The sequence below is a fragment of the Staurois parvus genome, unplaced genomic scaffold (genome assembly GCF_062004578.1).
Source record: "Staurois parvus isolate SC_StPar_1 unplaced genomic scaffold, SC_StPar_1.0 ptg000132l, whole genome shotgun sequence".
NCBI lineage: Eukaryota > Metazoa > Chordata > Amphibia > Anura > Ranidae > Staurois > Staurois parvus.
The window spans coordinates 3,883,619-3,905,131 of NW_028317928.1; the positions used below are offsets into that span (position 1 = coordinate 3,883,619).

General features: G+C 46.3%; 1 protein-coding gene across 1 annotated transcript; it reads left to right on the forward strand.

Annotated features, from left to right (window-relative positions):
* The first annotated feature begins 518 nt into the window (after window positions 1–518).
* LOC149466191 (uncharacterized) lies at window positions 519–20,570 on the forward strand. Its single transcript, XM_089672823.1, has 5 exons — window positions 519–650; window positions 8,765–8,923; window positions 9,960–10,097; window positions 13,282–13,405; window positions 14,632–20,570. The coding sequence occupies exons 2-5, from the start codon at window positions 8,852–8,854 to the stop codon at window positions 16,209–16,211; spliced, it is 1,914 nt and encodes a 637-aa protein (XP_089528949.1). The 5' UTR covers window positions 519–650; window positions 8,765–8,851; the 3' UTR covers window positions 16,212–20,570.
* The last annotated feature ends 943 nt before the right edge of the window (window positions 20,571–21,513 follow it).

A 21,513-nucleotide genomic window follows, 5' to 3' on the forward strand; every position in this document is an offset into this window, starting at 1 on the left:
GCTGTCTTTGAGCAGACACCGTTTGATATTGATGGTACACATGTCATTTACCTTTGTGTTTAGTGAATTGTGTTTTTTTTTAAGTGCCAGGAAGTGGAATCTAATTTACTACAAATCCCAGAATGCTTTTGGGTAGTAAGATCACTTCCAGGGTGCAGTTTAAGGTTGATTGCCTGCAGTATTATGGGAATGGGGGTTGTCTTTCCTGAACCTGCCTATTATGTGATTCATTCTTGTAAGGAAAATGTCGCCAAATCTCGGTATTATAGCCTCATGTAGTCGCCATTTTTCTGAAGCCACTAATCTATTTATCCTAAGGTAAAAGAGCTACTAAAAAATGGCTCCTGTAGTAAAGACAACTTTGGTAAAGCAGTTTTATTTCACATATAAGACGGAAAATTAGCTGACTTTTAGCAGACACAGCTTGATATTGACTGTAGTGACATCATTTACCATTGTATTTAGTCAATTGTGATGTTTTGTCTCTTTGGGTGTCAGGAAGGGGAAACCAATGCACTACAAGTCCCAGAATCCTCTAGGGTGGCAAGATCACTTCCAGGGTGCTGTTTCAGGGTGATTGCCTGCAGTGTTATGGAGGTGGTTGTGTTTCCTATATATGCGGTGCCTATTATGTGATTCATGCTTGGAAGGTAAGCAGTGCTCAGTGTTGTCTGTTGAGCTGACAATCAGTTGTGGGAGTTGTGTGTATGGCAGGAGCCATTGGGATCAAGCCATGACCAGGAAGTGCATTCTGAAATCCAAAATCTCATGCTTCAGTAGGCATCTGTTGTCCTCGCTGTATGTGATTCGCTTACTACCATTCCAAGGTTCCGCCCATGCGCAAGCAAGATTTCCGTTGTAGGTGGAGTCCGGCAGAGTCAATGGCTCCCGCAATGGACTCCAGCGGTAAGACATCCTGGTGCTGTTCCCGATCAACTTGGGGCCTTCCCGTTCTCTGTAATAGAAAGCGAGTGAGGCTTCTCCGGAATGTCGGAGGACTTGGGAACCCCAGCAGAGATCCTAATGGAGTCCCGAGAAACGTTCAACTTTTAACTTGTCAACGCCCATCAAAAAGCACTGACCCTTTAAAACTGCACTGCAAGAGTATGGGCAGCACAGTGGCTAAACGGTTAGCACTTCCGCTTGGCAGTACTAGGTTCATTGGTTCGAGTCCTAACCACGACACCACCTGCCTGGAGTTTGCATGTTCTTCCTGTGCCTGCGTGGGTTTCTTCTGGGTACTCCGGTTTCCTCCCACACTCCAAAGACGTGCTGGGAGGGGAATTGGCTCCTGTCTAAATTGGCCCTAGTATGTGTATGTATGGATGTGAGTTAGGGACCTTAGATTGTACGCCCCTTGGGGGTTAGGGACTGATGTGAATGTACAATATATATGTAATGGTTGCATAAATTGATGGCGCTATATAAGTACCTGAAATAAATAAAAGTAGATTTGGTTGGATTCCTGGAGACTGGCTTTAACCCCATTCTGCCCACCCCGACGTCCCTTTAGGGTCCGGTTCACACCACAATGCGTGCGTTCTTGTGCACTTCCGTGCTTTCTGTTTTTTGACAACCCCCTTCATTTCAGTGGCTTGCTGAGTGCACAAGAAGTATGGCAGGGGCGACTTTTTTCAAATCCCGTTTGGTTTGGTAGATGATAACGTGCGTGCTTGGCTAGATCCCGCCGTTAACAGTGGCACATGCACGCATCTAAAAAGGGTATAGTTAAAAGGCACCTTTTCTGCACCGCAAGTGGTATGAATGGGCCCTTAAAGGGTTAGTTCACGTTTACAAAAAAAATTAAAAACTGCCTGTGTAGATAAGGGGCGTCTGTAGATGAAAATAAACTGAGCAGCTCTGACTGAAGTTGAATGATGCCCTTCCTATAGGTGTAGGCCACTTACATACCTCCTGAAGCCTGACTAGAAAACTTAGAGATGACATCATCTCATACTGCCTTGTTGCTAGGATGGTGCTAAGAAACTCCCAGCTGTTCCTGTTAACCCCCACCATCACAGGAGCAAGCTCTCAAACTGAGTTCTGGGAGTTTTTCAGTCAGGCTGCAAGAGACATCTCTGGAAGCCTGACTGGACTGCACCCAGGACATTGCTAAGTGAGGCCTAGTTATTCCTGCTCACCTCCACCACCACAGGAGCAAGCTCTTTCTCTCCCCTTGATGCAGTAGCTCTGAACTCAGCGTATGAGAGCTTGCTCCAGTGGTGGTGGAGGTGAGCAGGAATAGGAACCACAGGAGTGAGCTCCTTATTTATTTATTTCAGGTACTTGTATAGCACTGTCAATTTACACAGCACTTTACATATATATTGTACATTCACATCAGTCCCTAATCCTCAAGGGGCATACAATCTAAGGTCCCTAACTCACATCCATACATACACATACTAGGGGCAATTTAGACAGGAGCCAAAGAACCAACCAGTATGTCTTTGGAGTGTGGGAGGAAACCGGAGTACCCGGAGGAAACCCATGCAGGCACAAGGAGAACATGCAAACTCCAGGCAGGTGGTGCCGTGGCTGGGATTCGAACCAGCGACCCCTAGTACTGCCAGGCAGAAGTGCTAACCATTTAGCCACTGTGCCGCCACAGTTCTTTCTCTGATTCAACCCCCTCACATGCTCTTTCTCTTGCCTGATGCAGTAGCTCTGAACTCAGCGTATGAGAGCTCACTCCGGTGGTGGTGGAGGTGAGCTACCTAGGCCTCACTTAGCAATGTCCTGGGTGCATTCCAAAGTGAGGCCTAGTCATTCTTGCTCACCACCACCACAGGAGCGAGCTCTTTCTCTGATTCAACTCCCTCACATGCTCTTTCTCTCCCCTTGATGCAGTAGCTCTGAACTCAGCATATGAGAGCTTGCTCTGATGATGGTGGAGGTGAGCTACCTAGGCCTCACTTAGCAACGTCCTGGTTGCATTCCTGTCAGGCTTCCAGAGGCACCTCATGAAGCCTGACCAAAAAACTCCCATAACTCAATGTTTGAGAGCTTGCTGCTGTGATGGTGGGGGTTAACAGAAACAGCTGGGACTTTCTTAGCAACAAGGCAGTATGATGTCATCTCTAGGAGTTTTAAGAGGCGCCTCATGAAGCCCGACCGAAGAAACTCCCAGAACTCACGGTTTTAGAGCTTGCTCCTGTTGTGGTGGGGGTTAACAGAAACAGCTGGGAGTGTCTTAGCAACATCCTAGCAACAAGGCAGGATGGGATGATGCCATCTTTAGGAGTTTTCCAGTCAGGCTAAGCTTTTAAACAGTTCCGAACACCTGGGCAGTGGGAAGGATCAGCGACCGGAAGCTGGTCCCACTGCCTACTGAACTTTAGACTGGCCTAAGAGCTGTCTTTGACCTGTCCTGGAAGCATGCAGTGAGCATGCTCAGTGATACACATGTGCAGCATGTAGGTGTTAAAGCCAAAACTTTTGCTGTCAGACATGCATGTTGTGTGGTTGTAATGGGGATCCAAATCAAAGATCTTAGATCTATCTATCTATCTATCTATCTATCTCTTTATTTCAGGTACTTATATAGCGCCATCAATTTACGCAGCGCTTTACATATATATTGTACATTCACATCAGTCCCTAACCCTCAAGGGGTGTACAATCTAAGGTCCCTAACGAACATTCATATACAAGGGCCAATTTAGACAGGAGCCAATTAACCTACCAGCATGTCTTTGGAGTGTGGGAGGAAACCGGAGTACCCGGAGGAAACCCACGCAGGCACAGGGAGAACATGCAAACTCCAGGCAGGTGGTGCCGTGGTTGGGATATCTTTATCTATCTATCTATCTATCTATCTATCTATCTATCTATCTATCTATCTATCTATCTATCTATACAGTGCTAAAAAAAAATGAAAGGAAGACTTTGTAGTCAGAGTCTAGCATCAAGTCATTGAAACTCCTGGGATATCAATCTGGTCAGGTAAGTAGCAGAGGGGGTTGTTAATCAGTTTCAGTTGCTTTGGTGTTAATGAAATTACCAGGTGAGCTAGATTGGGCAACAATGAGATGACTCCTAAAACAGGAATGGTTTTAAAGGTGGAGGCCACTGACATTTTTTTTCTGTCATCTTTTCTGTTTTTCCCTAGTTTTTGCATTTGGCTAGGGTCAGTGTCACTACTGGTAGCACGAGGCCATACCTGGACCCTACAGAGGTTGCACAGGCAGTCCAACTCCTCCAGGATGGCACATCAATACTTGCCATTGCCAGAAGGTTTGCTGTGTCTCCCAGCACAGTCTCAAGAGTATGGAGGAGATTCCAGGAGACAGGCAGTTACTCTAGGAGGGCTGGACAGGGCCATAGAAGGTCCTTAACCCATCAGCAGGACCGGTATCTGCTCCTTTGTGCAAGGAGGAACAGGATGAGTACTGCCAGAGCCCTACAAAATGACCTCCAGCAGGCCACTGGTGTGCATGTCTCTGACCAAACAATCAGAAACAGACTTCATGAGGGTGGCCTGAGGGCCCGACGTCCTCTAGTGGGCCCTGTGCTCACTGCCCGGCACCATAGAGCTTGATTGGCATTTGCCATTGAACACCAGAATTGGTAGGTCCACCACTGGCATCCTGTGCTTTTCACAGATGAGAGCAGGTTCACCTTGAGCACATGTGACAGACGTGAAAGGGTCTAGAGAAGCCATGGAGAACGTTCTGCTGCCGTGGTCTCATTAGGAGCCTCCCCTGACGTTGTCAGGCATGCATATAAGCACGTGGGGCCATGCAAACTACTGAGGACCATTCTAAATTGCTGCAATGAAATTTCAGGAATATGGACTCACCTGCTGCATCATTTCTTCACTTTGATTTTCGGGGTGTCTTTGAATTCAGTCCTCTGTAGGTCGATCATTTTCATTTCCATCAAACGATGAGGCATTCTTATGTTCCTAACACATTACCTCGTCCATATCAGTATAGAGATCCAGCAGGAGATTCTTTCCTATTGAGATCTGATGGGTTTTCATAGTGTTCCTTTAATTTTTTTTCAGCAGTGTGTGTATGTATATCTCAATCATTGTCTCACTAGGACAGGACTACAGAACTTCTCTCTATTTTTATCACTATAACATCGGAGGTGTTCTGTCGTCCTCGGACAACTGAGAACAACAGGAGGGCAGCACATGAAGTTATCACAATTCCTGGCAGGCTCAATATGTATTTTATTTGCGCCTAACAAATTGGATTGGATAGTATATTTACCATATCAAAAGGGAGCCAGTAAGAGTTTAGTGTCAGGATTTACACATTGAACACCACATTCACACCATTGAAAGTGTATGTTCACCTTTTCACATGAATTGAAAAGGTGTGCTAACACCCTACACTCCTGGTGCCCAATGAGTGACTAGCCTTTTAACTTAGCTCATGGTTTATGATGTGGCTATAAAGCTGGTTGTGTGATCATTTTAAAGTTAAGCTCTGAGGAAGAAGGACATGTGTGTTCTTTTATACTTGTGAGTAGTTTTTATTTGGATTTATATGAAAGTGTTAAACCCCGGACTCAGCATTCACTATATCTGCTCTCCCCGGAGCCCGAATTCGCTATATCCGCTCTCCCCGGAGCCCGCATTCGCTATATCCCCTCTCCCCGGAGCCCGCACTCGCTATATCCGCTCTCCCCGGAGCCCGCACTCGCTATATCCGCTCTCCCCGGAGCCCGCACTCGCTATATCCGCTCTCCCCGGAGCCCGCACTCGCTATATCCGCTCTCCCCGGAGCCCGCACTCGCTATATCCGCTCTCCCCGGAGCCCGCACTCGCTATATCCGCTCTCCCCGGAGCCCGCACTCGCTATATCCGCTCTCCCCGGAGCCCGCACTCGCTATATCCGCTCTCCCCGGAGCCCGCACTCGCTATATCCGCTCTCCCCGGAGCCCGCACTCGCTATATCCGCTCTCCCCGGAGCCCGCACTCGCTATATCCGCTCTCCCCGGAGCCCGCACTCGCTATATCCGCTCTCCCCGGAGCCCGCACTCGCTATATCCGCTCTCCCCGGAGCCCGCACTCGCTATATCCGCTCTCCCCGGAGCCCGCACTCGCTATATCCGCTCTCCCCGGAGCCCGCACTCGCTATATCCGCTCTCCCCGGAGCCCGCACTCGCTATATCCGCTCTCCCCGGAGCCCGCACTCGCTATATCCGCTCTCCCCGGAGCCCGCACTCGCTATATCCGCTCTCCCCGGAGCCCGCTTTCGCTATATCCGCTCTCCCCGGAGCTTGCACTCGCTATATCCGCTCTCCCCGGAGCTTGCACTCGCTATATCCGCTCTCCCCGGAGCCCGCATTCGCTATATCCGCTCTCCCCGGAGCCCGCATTCGCTATATCCGCTCTCCCCGGAGCCCGCATTCGCTATATCCGCTCTCCCCGGAGCCCGCATTCGCTATATCCGCTCTCCCCGGAGCCCGCTTTCGCTATATCCGCTCTCCCCGGAGCCCGCTTTCGCTATATCCGCTCTCCCCGGAGCCCGCTTTCGCTATATCCGCTCTCCCCGGAGCCCGCTTTCGCTATATCCGCTCTCCCCGGAGCCCGCTTTCGCTATATCCGCTCTCCCCGGAGCCCGCTTTCGCTATATCCGCTCTCCCCGGAGCCCACATTCGCTATATCCGCTCTCCCCGGAGCCCGCATTTGCTGTATCCGCTCTCTCTCAGTTCTAGTGCATTCTGGTTCCAGGAAAAAAAAAAGTAGAACCTGCTGCGTTTTTCCTGCACAGAACTGTACTGGAACGTGTCAAAATGTATCAAAACCACACCGGACCCAAAATGACCCCCCCCCCCCAAAAAAAAGCATCCAGAGCACATCAAAAACGCACCAGAATGCGTAAAAAATGTGCATGCAGGAACGTATCTAGACTGCGTTTTACGGTGTGAACCAAAATTTTTATGCTGCTAGTGTTAGTAAATAGGAAGGTATATCATATTTACTTGTTTTAAACTTTTTTTTTTTGCCTTTCCTCAGTTACTTCCTGGTTTTTGGCCTTGGCAAATTATGTCATACATCCTAGGAAGGGAGGGGTTTTTTTCAGCTAAGCTCCCCCTCCTCCCTGCCTCCCTGAGCTAAGAGCAGATGGATTCCAGGAAGTAAATGCTACATGAGTTATCTGCCCTTACTTAAGATGGCCACAGCCAGAAATGCTAGGGGGGGGGTTCTAAATGATTTCTCAGCAAAATTATGCATGGAGACCTGGATTGATGGATGGAGGAGTGTGCTTTGATTGTTAAAAATGAATTAAATAGTGTTTTTGGTTTGCAGTGTTCCACTTCCCACATAGCTAAACACTTCGCTTTGGCCCCTTTTTTTGGAGATCTTCAATGTGTGGCCCTGCATGGTGCTGCCCAGACTTTGCAGGGAAAAAGTCCCAACTGGTTCCTGGGCCTACTGCCTATGAGAGCTACTCGTCTCATTGTACCCCAGCCATCCAGAGGAGTAGGGCCCAGCTGTAGGAGTAAGGGCTCTTTCACACGGGCGTTCCGTAGGTCCATTTTTCATCTGTCCGTTTATGGATGAAAAATGGACCTCCGTGTATTTCTATGGACTTGCGGATGTAAACGGATGAACATCTTTTTACATCCGTTAATGTCAGCATCCCTTAAAATCTGGGTTTTTTTTGAACAGAAGAAACCCCTATTTTTCTTCTGCAAAAAACAAAAAAAGTACAAAAAACAGATGTAAACGAAAGAACAACAGATGTAAATGGATCTAAACAGATGAAAAACGGATGTAAATGGATCTAAACGGATGTAAACGGCAGAAAAATAGTTGAAAAATGGATGTAAATGGATCTAAATGGATGCAAAAATGGATGTAAGTGGATGAAAAAAACATGACTGAACTGAATTAAAAAACAGAACACCTGTGTGAAAGGACCCTAAATCAGGGTAGTGCCATGATGTGGTTTTTTTTTTGCGTAAGCTGTTTTAGAAGATGCTGAGGAATTGCACCCCCTGACAGTCTCTTCTTTTTCCCTGACCCATTAGAGGGTTCTCTGCTCTCCCTGTGCTGAGTTCCTGGGTCTGTACACCTGCTGTACCCATTATGAGGGGTTCCCACCATCCCTGTATTGAGTTCCCAGGTCTGTACACCCGCTGTGTCCTTTATGAGGGGTTCCCACTATCCCTGTGCTGAGTTCCCGGGTCTGTACACCTGCTGTGCCCATTATGAAGGGTTCCCACCATCCCTGTGCTGAGTTCCCGGGTCTGTACACCTGCAGTGCCCATTATGAGGGGTTCCCACCATCCCTGTGCTTTTTTGGGGTCTGTACACCTGCTGTGCCCATTATGAGAGGTTTCCACCATCCCTGTGCGGAGTTTTCGGGTCTGCACACCCGCCGAGCCGATTATGAGAGGTTCCCACCATCCCTGTGCTGAGTTCCTGGGTCTGTACACCTGCTGTGCCCATTATAAGGGGTTCCCACCATCCCTGTGCTTCATTTTTGGGTCTGTACAACCGCCGTGCCCATTATAAGGGGTTCCCACCATCCCTGCAGTTTTTTTTTTATTAATTTACATTTTTTATATGGGGAATATAATAGGAGGAGCTAGACCAGAACATCCAAAACTACAAGGTGGAAAGGAGCAGAGAGTGAAAATCTCATGTCCAAGATGATGATGCCAAGAGGCTCCAACTAGTAAAATATCCCTTTTGGGTAGATTGAACGTTTCCAAATCTGCTTGTTTTATTGTGATATTGTGTCTTTATGGATAATCTGGGTTTAATTATATTCAATGAAATGTCATTGTCACAATTTAGGTTTCCATCACCCATCAGCAAGACATTCCACTGTCAAGCAAACAGAACGATTGGACCGGCTCACAGTCGCCTAACTATTCACTTACAATGGACAAGAATCACTTGACAGAGAGGATACTAAGCCTCACATTGGAGATCATCTACCTACTGACCGGAGAGGTGAGGAGGATTCTGGGAGGTCACATGACATCACTCTTATCTCTATTAATAACACACAGACCTGACCGGAGAGGTGAGGAGGATTCTGGGAGGTCACATGACATCCCTCTCATCTCTATTAATAAAACACAGACCTGACCGGAGAGGTGAGGAGGATTCTGGGAGGTCACATGACATCACTCTTATCTCTGTTAATAAAACACAGACCTGACCAGAGAGCTGAGGAGGATTCTGGGAGGTCACATGACGTCACTCTAAAAACCTAACTTCTTCCCTGTTCCCACGTTTTCCTAATGTAAAGTGAAAGTTTACACATGCGGCAAGGACTGCCGCTTCTCTGAAAAGTGATCAGCGATTGGATTGATTTTTGGAAGCATTTGACAGGCGGTGAGAAGGCAATATATTACCTCCTCACCACAACCCCCCCCTTCTTGTCCCCACTGTACTTACCTCCATGGGTGAGGAGCTGTCACTGCCCTCCCAGCCATGGCCAAGGGATTTGAAAGATCCTGCTCTTCTCCCTCTTCTTTCTGCAGGGTTTCCGGGACAGATCAGAGCGATTCTGGTCGGTCAGTGCCGGCACAGAGAATCTCTCTGATCCATTTTGGAAGCACTGCAGCAAGAATGGGAAGAAAAGTAGGAATTTCACATTCCTGGCCAACTGCATGGGCACTGACAGCTTTTCACCCATAGAGGTAAGTACAGCAGGGATCAGAGGGGTGTAGGGGGTTAGATCACCTTTTCGTTTTTTCCTTGAAAAAGTGAACTACCCCTTTAACCCCCTAAATGCCACACTACCGTGTTGGAACCGCATTTCCCCATCCACTCGAAGGGGTTTAATTTCTGCGTAATGTATGAACCCCTTTGCAGCTTAAGGGGGATGGTAAAAACATGGCTCTATTTAAAGCTAGAAATAAATGTTTTGTTTTTTTCTGTTTTTACATGGGGAAAAAAGATCGCCTACATTTTTTTTTTTTTTTTTACTTGCTATGTTATCAAGTAAATCACATATGATAATGAAATAATGTTTTTCTAGGGCTGCACAGTTGTTAATAAGTCCAGCGAGCAGGTGACACCGGGCGGCCGCTCTCACCTGCCCGAGCGGTCTAGCAAAATCAACTCTAAGAAGATTCTAGAAGTCACCCAGAAGATCATCGAGCTGCTGACAGGAGAGGTGAGCAGTGCCGGGAATTCAGAAGGGATGTATATGTCAAGTGGCAGCTTTAAACCCTCGCCCTCCAGAGGATTCCCCCCCCCCCCTTTTTGGCCAGGCCACTTTTTACATTACTTTAACTGACAATTGCACGGCCATGCAACGCTGCACTCAAATTTACGTCCTTTTTTTTCCCCCACGATCAGAGCTTTCTTTCGGTAGTATTTGATCGCCTGTGCATTTTTTTAAATTTTTACGCTATAAAAAAAAAGACCAACAATTTTGAGAAAAACAATATTTCGGACTTTTTGCTATTAAACATGTCCAGTAAAAAAATTTAAAGAAAATCAGATTTCACCTTAAATTTACACCAAAATGTATTCTGCTCCCGTGTCTGTTCTAAAAAAACAAATCCCAATACATGTAAAATTAATTGGTTTACGTGAAAGTTATAGCGTCTACAAATGGCGGTATAGATACTGGGATTTTTTTTTTCTTTTATTAGTAATGGTGACGATCAGCTACTTATAGCGGGACTGCGGCGGGCATTTTGATACTAGGGGGAACTGACTTGGTGTCACTGACATCCCCAGTGACACCAATTTAGTGATCAGTGCTAATAAAAAGCACTGACACTGTACTGATGGCACTGGGCAGGAAGGGGTTAACGTGGGGCAATCAAAGGGTTAACTGTGGGCTGTGTTTGTGCATATTTATTTCAGGTGCTTATATAATGCCATCAATTTACGCAGCGCTTTACATATATATTGTACTTTTACATCAGTCCCTAACCCTCAAGGGGCATACAATCTAAGGTCCCTAACTCACATTCATACATACACATACTAGGGCCAATTTAGACTGGATCCAATTAACCTACCAGCATGTGCTTGGAGTGTGGGAGGAAACCGGAGTACCCGGAGGAAACCCACGCAGGCACAGGGAGAACATGCATACTCCCGGCAGGTAGTGCCGTGGCTGGGAATCGAACCAACGACCCTAGTACTGCCAGGTGGTGCTAACCATTTAGCCACTGTGCTGCCCCTGTGTGCTTCACTGTGCACAGCCATACAAAGCAGTGTGCAGGAGCTGACCGGGAGGAGAACACGGCAATCTCTGGGCGGCGGCAAGTAATCACCAGCTGGGACTCATTGATTGACAGCCACGGCCATGAACATATATATATATATATATATATATATATATATATATATATATATATATATATATATATATACACACACGTGAGTTTGCGCACCCGTCCCGCCCTGTAGCAGTACTTCTACTATAGGACGGACGGGAAGCGGTTAAGAGACAGCCACTTGTTGATATTTACCAATGTGCTGTCTTCCTCTAGAAGTGTGGTCTGTATAGGTTCCTTACCGCCATCTTTTGTTTACTAACAGTTCTTCCCCGTTTGAGATCCTCGGCAATCACCGGGTGCCGGCGAGTAATCACCATCTGGGACCATGAGATTGACGGCCGCGAATGCAAAATCACATATATATTTGTGATTTTGCGCACAGCTGTTGCCCTGTAGCAGTATTTCTGCTATGGGGCGGAGCTAAAGCGGTTAAAGCTGAACTCTGGCAATGTGACAAGAACAATCCTTGCAGTGGGCTTCCGCTCCCCCACCCGCACTGCAAGGATTAAATGCTCACTTTTTTTATAAGGGGAGCTGAAGAGGTCTACTTACCTTACCCCTTACTCCGGCACCATCCACACTGACAGGCACCTCAACCGACAAATATTTCATGTGGGGAATGATGAACTCTGAGAGCCTAGTTCTCCATCAGCTCTGACTGCCTTGTGATTGACAGGAGGTGGCAGTGGGCGAATTCCATAGCCTGTTGGACTGAACAGCGGCTATAAAATCGACCCACTGCTATCCATTTGTCAAGCATTTTCAGAAAGAGGGATCAGCAATGACCTTCATGTTTCTGTCGTGACAGGTTTATATTTACATTTTTAATGTCCCCCTGCAAAAAAAAACAAAAAAAACAGATCAGTCTGCAATACCCACCTTTGGTACAAAGGCTTCCCGCATAGTTATTAGGTTTCCAGATGTCCTTGGCCTTTGGGGTTGAATGACATCACTTAATCCATAAAAATGAGGAGATCTGGTGTGCACAAGGTATCATGTGCCTGCCCAGGAGCGTAATTATAAGCGTCACAACTGCAACCCAGCCCCCTTTTTCAGGGGGCCCATGCAACCCTTTTGTTCACCTGGATAGGAGGGGCTGCAGGGGTGGCTTATAGAGGAACTGATCCCCTCCTGAAAAATGACGAGATCCAGTGTGCACAAGGTATCATGTGCCTGTCCAGGGGCATAATTATAGGGATCATAACTGCAACCCAGCCCCCTTTTTCAGGGGGCCCATGTGGCCCTTTTGTTCACCTGGATAGGAGGAGTGGAAGGGGTGGCATATAGAGGAACTGATCCCCTCCATTTTCTTCTTGCAGCCGCTGAAAGCCAGCTTCTCCTCCTCTCCCTTCCACAGGTATTCAGCAGCTGTAGGAGGAAAATGAAGGTAATTGGTTCCTGTAAATGCTGGCCCCGCTGCCCCCCCTCATCCAGGTCCTGCTGCCCCTGGGCCCCTGTGTGCTCTCCTGGCCTCCCGCAGCGTTGCTGGCTTCCCCCTTCCCCACTCCCACTGGCGGCTGCGGGGGATGTGTCAGGATGGAGAGTGGGGAAGGGGCTGGTAAATATGTAATTTACTGGCTCCTTCCTTTTCTGAATGCACAGAGTCAGTGATCGGTACTGATCACTCCTGTGTCCATTCATAACTGAAGCAAGGAAAACTGTGTTTACGGTGCTTCAGTTTCTGAATGAACATGATATATTCCTGTCCATTCTGTGCAGCTGAGGCTAGTTACGCCTCTGGGCCTGCCCCTGAGAAGTTGTGACCACAACACATCCATGTTTACAGGGTAATGGTGTAGAGCGCAGCACTGATGTCACAACAGTTCCGCTCTTTGCATCATTGAAGATCGCCCATAGTCAGGTGAAGACTAGACAGGGTCCAGCGCTTTGTTACTGGCCTGAAGATTTTGGTAATAGGCAAGCATAAAAATATTAGCATGCAATACTGATGGGGGGGGGGACTCCAGGAGGGAAGGAGAAGCACTAGAGGGCCTAGAGCTCAGAATTGTTGGGTTATAACTATGTAACTCTATATGGTGACTGTATCATTGTGTGTGTCAGGTTCCTATAAGGTGTCAGGATGTCACTGTCTATTTCTCTATGGAGGAGTGGGAGTATTTAGAGGGACACAAGGATTTCTATGAAGAAGTCATGGCGGAAAATGCAAAACCTTTCAGCTCTCAAGGTAAGTTAAGATATATTCAGTTTCGTGTTTTGTATACCCTTTCCTCATTATGATCGTGATTAGATACAGGCAATGCAGCATATTGTAATACAGAACGATAACAAGGGAAACGCAAGTATAGACCAACCAAGCCATCTTGCACAATCCTTTTCAAGGGCCATACCCAAAAGGTTCAACAAGTATTCTAAGCAGACGATAAAATGCAAGATATAGAAAAACATATCCGGGGCCATATTAGACAAATCCGGAGGAGGCGTAGGAGGGTGTCAGGTGGTATCAAGACATACCCAAGTCTAAAAAAAAAAAGGGGGGGGGATAAAAGATGTAAGAGGGGAAACGCACAAAAGGAGGAGAGGGATAGAAGGTAGTGGTAGAAAAGGAGTGCTGTGCTATACACCGGGTTAAGCACCTTTAGGCAAAATAATTTCCCTGGGACCCCAGGAGTCTATCCAGGCAAGACCGTTTCTTATCAAACTTCTTGAGGCAATTCCTACTCGTGTAGGTTAACTTGTGCATCAATAAAGCATTATCAATAGCGGCATGCCAAAAAGCTACAGTAGGGGGGTATGGGATGACTTCCACTCTCTCTGGGGGCATAAAAAGTAGCAGAAAAAAAAAACAGCTTAACATAACGACCTAAGTCCATTCCATCCAAGATACCCGACAGGAGTAAATTGGGATCCAAACCGAGGGTCGAATCACACATCCTATTAAGGTCAATCACTACCGCCACCCAGAAGGGCTTAAAGGTGCAGCATGTCCATACTACCCTGTAAGTATTTTGGAATCTCATTTCGACCAGCAGGCGGGGCTCTTGGATTGTTATCACATGCTTACAAGGCTCTTCTTAACTGCTTTGCTATTAAAAAAAAAACCTGTTTACAGAGCCCAGAAGCTCAAGCTGAAATTTGACAATTTCAGCCTAATGAGTCAGAGCTACCCACGCTCTCTTCACTGTCCCCCTTCCCTCATCTATTTGAGTGGCCGAGTACAACAATTTAATTTATAGAGAAGGAACCTGAAAGCAAATGGCTATACACATCTGCCAAAATTACCTGTAAATTTGTGTAATCGGTGCACCTTGTATTAAAAGTTTCTTTTTTTTTGTAATGAAAAACATTTAAGAACAAAATTACTTAAAAACATTAAATGAAAACTCAAAATTTTGGCTGCAAATTGCTTTTTTTTATTATTTAAAATCTGAATTTCTCTTCATTTGCTTCCAGATGAGTCAGATGTCGCAATCGCCCCTGATAACCATAAAACGCACAAGGTACACTTTCATGAGCGGCCAATCTCAGACTTGAGTCAGCCGAAGACAAAGAACTGTGCTTATAAGGTTGCAGGATCACCAAACTTGGGTCAATATAGAGTAACCACCGTGGCCTCATGTACAAAATTTACGCAGACGGATCTTGACCACAGCAGGGAAGGGTCGTCTTCTTTCCATGAAGACAATGGCATTTACTCCACGGCTGAAGATCCCATAATCGACTGTAGAACTGAAATTCCAAAACCGCTTGAAGAACCAAATTGCTGTGATGACGACGATGACTGCCTGATGACCATCGAACCTGAAAAGGGGATGGAAAGCAATGTGGTGAGAAGTCGTTCTCATCCACAAACGGTTCAAAAACCTGATGAGGTTAACGACCATCAGCCTGTGTGGCACCCAAATTGTGTGTCCACCTATAAAAAAAGTAATACAGCTCTCAATCCCCCAGAGACTGAATACCCATCAAACTGTATCATCGAGGTTTCTTCTTTATGCCCAGAGGAAAGCGTCACCCACATGGATGTATATGCAGCCTCCAACAGCCGACCAGGGTCGTATACATCAGTCCAAACCTCAGAAGAACCCAAGAACGTAATGTTCACCAACGTCTTTACCCACGCGGACCTAACTCAAGATGAGTTAACGAGTATCAAGCAAGAATTGGTTACTTGGGAAGAGGAAAGCCTCTCGTTTCAAGAAATCTACCTACCTGTGAGACATATACAGGAGACTACAACAGGGGGGGCACTAGCAAGTCGTAGCAACAATTTACATGTCAACTTTGCTGCCACCCCCATTAAGATGGAGCATGAAGAAGAGGACAACGTGGGAGATTTTAAGCCTCAAGAACCAACTCAGGAGGCCTTCGTGGATGTTTGCATAGAAGAGGATAGCAAGGACTCGATTAATACAGAAGAATTAGGCAAAAACCAGACTTTGCTGAACTATGCGGGCTTTGGCAATAACTTTAACAGTGGACTCGGTTACGCCACCCCACCAATGTACAACTGCCCAGATTGCAAAAGATCATTCTCGAACAGCAGCAACCTGGCCAAACACCAGCTGCTGTGCCGTGGCCGGAAGCCGCACGTGTGCTCGGGATGCGGCAAGTGCTTCGCCAGCGCCTCCTACCTCGTCATCCATGAGCGCATCCACACAGGCGAGCGGCCGTTCGCCTGCTCCCATTGCGGGAAGAGCTTTTCGCGGAAGCCAGACCTGGTCAGACACGAGCGTATACATACCGGCGAAAGACCATTTGCGTGCCCGGACTGTGGTAAACGCTTCACCAGCGTGTCCAATATTTTCATGCACAGGCGCATCCACACGGGCGTCAAACCTTTTCCCTGCTCACAGTGCGGAAAGAGGTTTATCAAGAAGTCGGACTTGGTCCGCCACGAGAAGATCCACTTGCCGCAGAGACCCCTGCCTTGTCCGGAGTGCGGTCAACTTTTTGGATCCAATCACATCCTGAATAAGCATATGCTGAGCCATGCCGGGAGGATGCAGGTGGCTTTCCAGGGAGGAAGTTGATTTAAAGGGGAGGTTCTTCTTTAAAATGATTGCTCAGACTTTGGTAGGTGCTGGTTAATTTAGGAATCCACTAGCATCTCAAAGGGCCAGTCCACCAAAAATGATATTTTGGTGTTGGGTAAATGCTGGAGAGGTAAACACTTGAAAGTCTCCTATATCTCTCAGGGACTTGGGTTAGATCTCTGCGCTGTGTTCCCGAGCTGTATGCCTAGGTAATAGTTTATAAGAGTGAAACAAGCATTTGGCTAATGGAAAAAAATTCCATCTTGGAGAATCTAAAAGATTACTATAAAGACGAGGCATTTTGTATCACTAGAAAGATTGCCTTTGGGTTGGAACTGAAAAGGCAATGGGTGGAACGCGGTTAAACTGCAACATGACAACAAAGGTTGATGCAGAATGCTTGCACGCGAGCATTCCAAAAAATTTCCAAAATACCATTTTATTCCTCAAAAATTGCAAACCTGGCAGATGAAGCCTGGTGGTGTGAGGTGGGCTTTGGAAAAGAACAAGCTTACATATGGATATTTGGGCAAATAGGACCTTCTTAACTGTCTTGTCTTCCCATGCGCGTTGAGAGAATGCAAACAGTGCTTTGTTTACATTCAGCATATTCATGTCTGCAACTGCAGACCAGGGCTAAGAAAAACAAGGAAGGCATCTATTCCATATACTACTCCATATACATGAGTTGTTCAGGGTATTGACTGATGAAATTATGATTTATATGCTGCAGTGCACTCGTGTAATCAACGAAGATCACTAACTGCTGCTGCTTCCTTATTCTCAGGGCCAGTCTGCACACATGTTCTGTCTAAACCGATACAAGAGCGCCTGTCTGCAGACCAGCACTGCAAACAGGAAAGGCATTCGAGACCTAGAAATCAATATCTATAGGTCCTGGCACTGAAGACTTTGAATCAAACAGGTATAGATAACAGATGCCTTCCTTTATTCTGTATCCCGGTTACAGTGCAGACTGCAGACAGGCTGAACGTAAGCAATGCAATGTTTGAACTGCTCAGTAATAACAGCTCTCAAAGTACACGGGAGAAAAGCAGAGATGATATTTTTGCTGGGTATCCCCAGAAAAAGAGTTGACGTGTTGTAAAAGTTATTCCTTAGGGCCCACCAGCTACATCCAAGAAAAATGTAAATATTAAACAACTTGTTTAAAAATGTGTAGGATGCTTTAGAAGCTCTGTGGTGGATTCAATGAATATGTATAAATGGGTGATACTGCTAGTATCCCTTCACACTTTTTGTGATGAATTTTGGGAAAACTTTAGTATAGAGATACTATATTCTCACATCCTTGCCTATATCACTTTTATTTCGGGAAGAGGTTTAGCCCATACTGGCTCCCCTTATATATTCCTATGTAGAATCCAGCAGGGGGAGCGTGACAACACATTTAGGAACGGGCGGACTGACAACTCATGGGGCCCCCGGGCAATAGGGGATGATGGGGCCCCTGTGTCCTTGCCCAAACTCAAAAAAGTCTATGAAAAAGGTACCAGGGGCATCTCATGGGGCCCCCTACTAACCCCGGGTCCTCGGGCAGTGCCCGAGTTTCCAAATGGTCAGTCCGCCCCTGTTTAGGAACACATCTGTTTCAAATATGCAGCGTCGTGAGGCAGAGTTGGGGGTCCCTCCAGGGAACATTACACTAGTGGGGTACTAATTGCTTTATAAATACCACCACTGTGGACCACATCAGCATTTACTGAACACTGAGTAATACCTTTCGGGTGGACTAATCCTTTCATTGAAAACAATGGAAACTAAAACGTAAGCATTGTCATTTCTTATTGGGAGTAAACCAGGTAGGGCACAGCCAATGGGATCAGGAGGCAGAACATGCTGGCCTCACCATGGGGATAGGCTGAACAACTGACTCCCAGGTTGCATATCTGAGGATGGATAGTGCCCTCTACCTCCATTGGTTGGTACTTCCTGAAGCTGCTCATAACTCTTCCTACACCTGGATGCTTTATTAGGTACACCTATCTTGGAAACCCTACATGATCAGCACAATATTGATACTATGAAAAGAATGCTTAGTTGGTAATAAAGGGCTTGGGGTGTGTGCCAAGAGGACATTTTTGTGTGTGTGATAGTGCTGGACTAGGGAAAACAAGGCTTGGCATTGGTGGATGCACTGTGGAGTAAGTCTTCCTTGGGGAGAACTAATACTCAATGAAGTTGCGATGTAGGTGGACCCTGTTACGGTCCTGGGCTGCTAACTCTCTGATGGGGACAAAGAGGATGCTAGCAGAAAATTCTTGGATGTGTATAGAAGAGCGCCCGGGACAAAAAGTTCATATCACTTGAGAGTCTATTTGAAATGTTTATTAAAGATAACTGGTAAATCCAACGCGTTTCGGCAGAAGTGCCTCCCTCTTCCTCAGGGTTGGAATTGTGATGAAACTTTGATGCTCGTTGTGAGCTGATAGATCTTCTCGTAATTGCAGAGTGGCGGTGTGGTATGGCTCATTCTAATGCAGGCCATACATGTTTCGAATTCCGAACAATTTTTCGTCCCAAAAAATTAAAAACGTTGTTCGCTCGGTAATCCAACGCTGCCATCAGTGATTTTGAATATCAGCCGACCAAGTCATAAAGCTCACCCCATAGAACAGGTGAAACTTCTGTTCCTTCCCGGTCACTGCTCATGCGCATATTCTTTTCGAAAAAACAATCATATGATTTGACCATCATTGAGTCGAAAACCGGTTGTTTTTTAACGAATTTTCCAACACGCTCGATCACCGAAAAGGGGAGGAACCGCGAAAATCGGCCAGAGCCATTGACCCACTAACAGAGTGAAAATCGACTGCTTATTCTTAGGAATCGCAGACGAAAAATTGGTAGAATTTCGACCCATGTATGGCCGGCATAAGTCTCATCACTGTACCAATTACATCTATTGTTCCAGCCCTGAGGAAGTGGGAGGCACTTCCCCCAAAACATGGTGGCTTTATCATATTACAGGCACTTGGCGCCATCAATTTACACAGCGCTTTATATATATATATCCCAACCACGGCACCACCTGCCTGCAGTTTGCATGTTCTCCCTGTGCCTGCGTGGGTTTCCTCCAGGTACTCTGGTTTCCTCCCCGCACTCCAAAGACATGCTGGAAGGTGAATGGGCCCTAGTATGTGTATGTATGAATGTGAGTTAGGGCCCTTAGATTGTATGCCCCTTGAGGGTTAGGGACTGATGTGAATGTAATATATATATATATATTGTCTTTGGAGGGTGGGAGGAAACCCACGCAGGAACAGGGAGAACATGCAAACTGCAGGCAGGTGGTGCTGTGGTTGGGATTCGAACCAACAACCCTAGTGGTGCCAGGCAGAAGTGCTAACCATTTAGCCACTGTGCTGCCCAGGCTTTACCTGTTATTTTCAATAGGCAGTTCAAATAGACTTTCGAGCGATAGGAACTTTTGTACAGGTCGCTCCTTTATATTTATTTTTGTCACTATTATACCTCCACCAGCCTAAAATGTTGACATAGGACCGGATTGGGTACGGTCCCGAGACCTTTGTGCTGCGTACACCACATTTTGTCTCCACCATCTGCATAGTGCTGCAAATCCAGCAGTCCAGACAACGCCTTTCCAGATTGCAGTTGTCTAGCTTTTGGCAATACCATGCGCGATGTAACATAAAGTAAATCTAAACCCTAACTGGGTGCTGTTTAGTTAAGGGGATTGCATTACACAGGTCTATTGCAGCACAACCAGTGTGCAGTGACTATTAATGATGGCAGACATGACATATACAACCCAAGAGATTGTCTTGAAGATTGCAAAGCTGGCGAGAAAAACGGGTAGGTGAGTGATGAAAGATGAGGTAGGGAGAGGGTGATCAGTTATGGGTGATTTTCACCCTATTATCCTTTTTCCCCATCTCAGTGCTGCAGGTCTCCTCTAGCCTCTTTCAGCCACTTCAGATCTATATTCACTTGCTCCAACGTTCCATTATAAAGTTCCATTACCTTGTTACGCAGGTCTTTTGACAGTTCTTTTCTGCTCCCCATGGCTCAGTATTTAGCCTGCTCAGTGCATCCACATAAGAGCTAACAAACACACTGACAATTTATACACAGACACTAATTGCAATGTAATAAGCCACAGATGTGGGAAATCAACTTTTAATTGCCATTGTAACCTGTGTGTCACCTTTTTGTGTCGGTACCAAGGCCGAACATTCCAGGGGAGGGAAACCTTTTATCCGGGCCATTTGGGTGATTTCTGTTATAATAATTTAAAAATGAGCCAAACAACTCTGTGATAATAAATGGCTTCATATGCTCACTATCATAAATAAAAGACAGCTTTTTTGATGATCAGTCATATTTTCAATATTGATGCCAAAATATCACGATTTCTACCAGTGTGTGTGTGTGTGTGTGTGTGTATATATATATGTACAGTGAAGGAAATGTGTATTTGCTCCCCTGCTGTTTTTGAATGTTTGCCCACTCACAAAGAAATAATCGGTCTAAAAATCGAATGTTCAGTGTATTGTAACACTGAGAGACAGACTAGCAACAAAAAATTCAGCAGAAATTCATGTCTAACAAATTATTGATTTGCATGTTCATGAGGGAAATAAGTATTTGATCCCCTATCATTCAGCAGGATTTGTCTTTCATACAGGTAACAAGCTAAAGGTTAGATGCAGTCTCTTAAAGGGAGTGGTGCTAATCTCATTTTGTTACCTGTATAAAAGACACCTGTCCACAGGAGCAATCAAACAATCTGATTCCAAACTCTCCACCATGGCAAAGACCAAAGAGCTGTCCAAGGATGTCAGGGACAAGATTGTAGACCTACACAAGGCTGGACTGGGCTACCAAACTATCGCCAAGCAGCTTGGTGAGAAGGTGACAACAGTTGGTGCAATCATTCGCAAATGGAAGAAACACAAAACAACTGTCAGTCTCCCTAGGTCTGGTGCACCATGCAAGATCTCACCTCGTGGAGTGTCAATGATCATGAGAACAGTGAGGAATCATCCCAGAACTACACGTGAGGATCTTGTCAATGATCTCCAGGCAGCTGGGACCACAGTCACCAAGAAAACAATTGGTAACACACTACGCCGACAAGGATTGAAATCCTGCACTGCCCGCAAGGTCCCTCTGCTCAAGAAAGCACATGTCCAGGCCCATCTGAAGTCTGCCACTGAACATCTGAATGATGCAGAGGAGGACTGGTTGAAAGTGTTGTGGTCAGATGAGACCAAATCGAGCTCTTTGGCATCAACTCAACTCGCAGTGTTTGGAA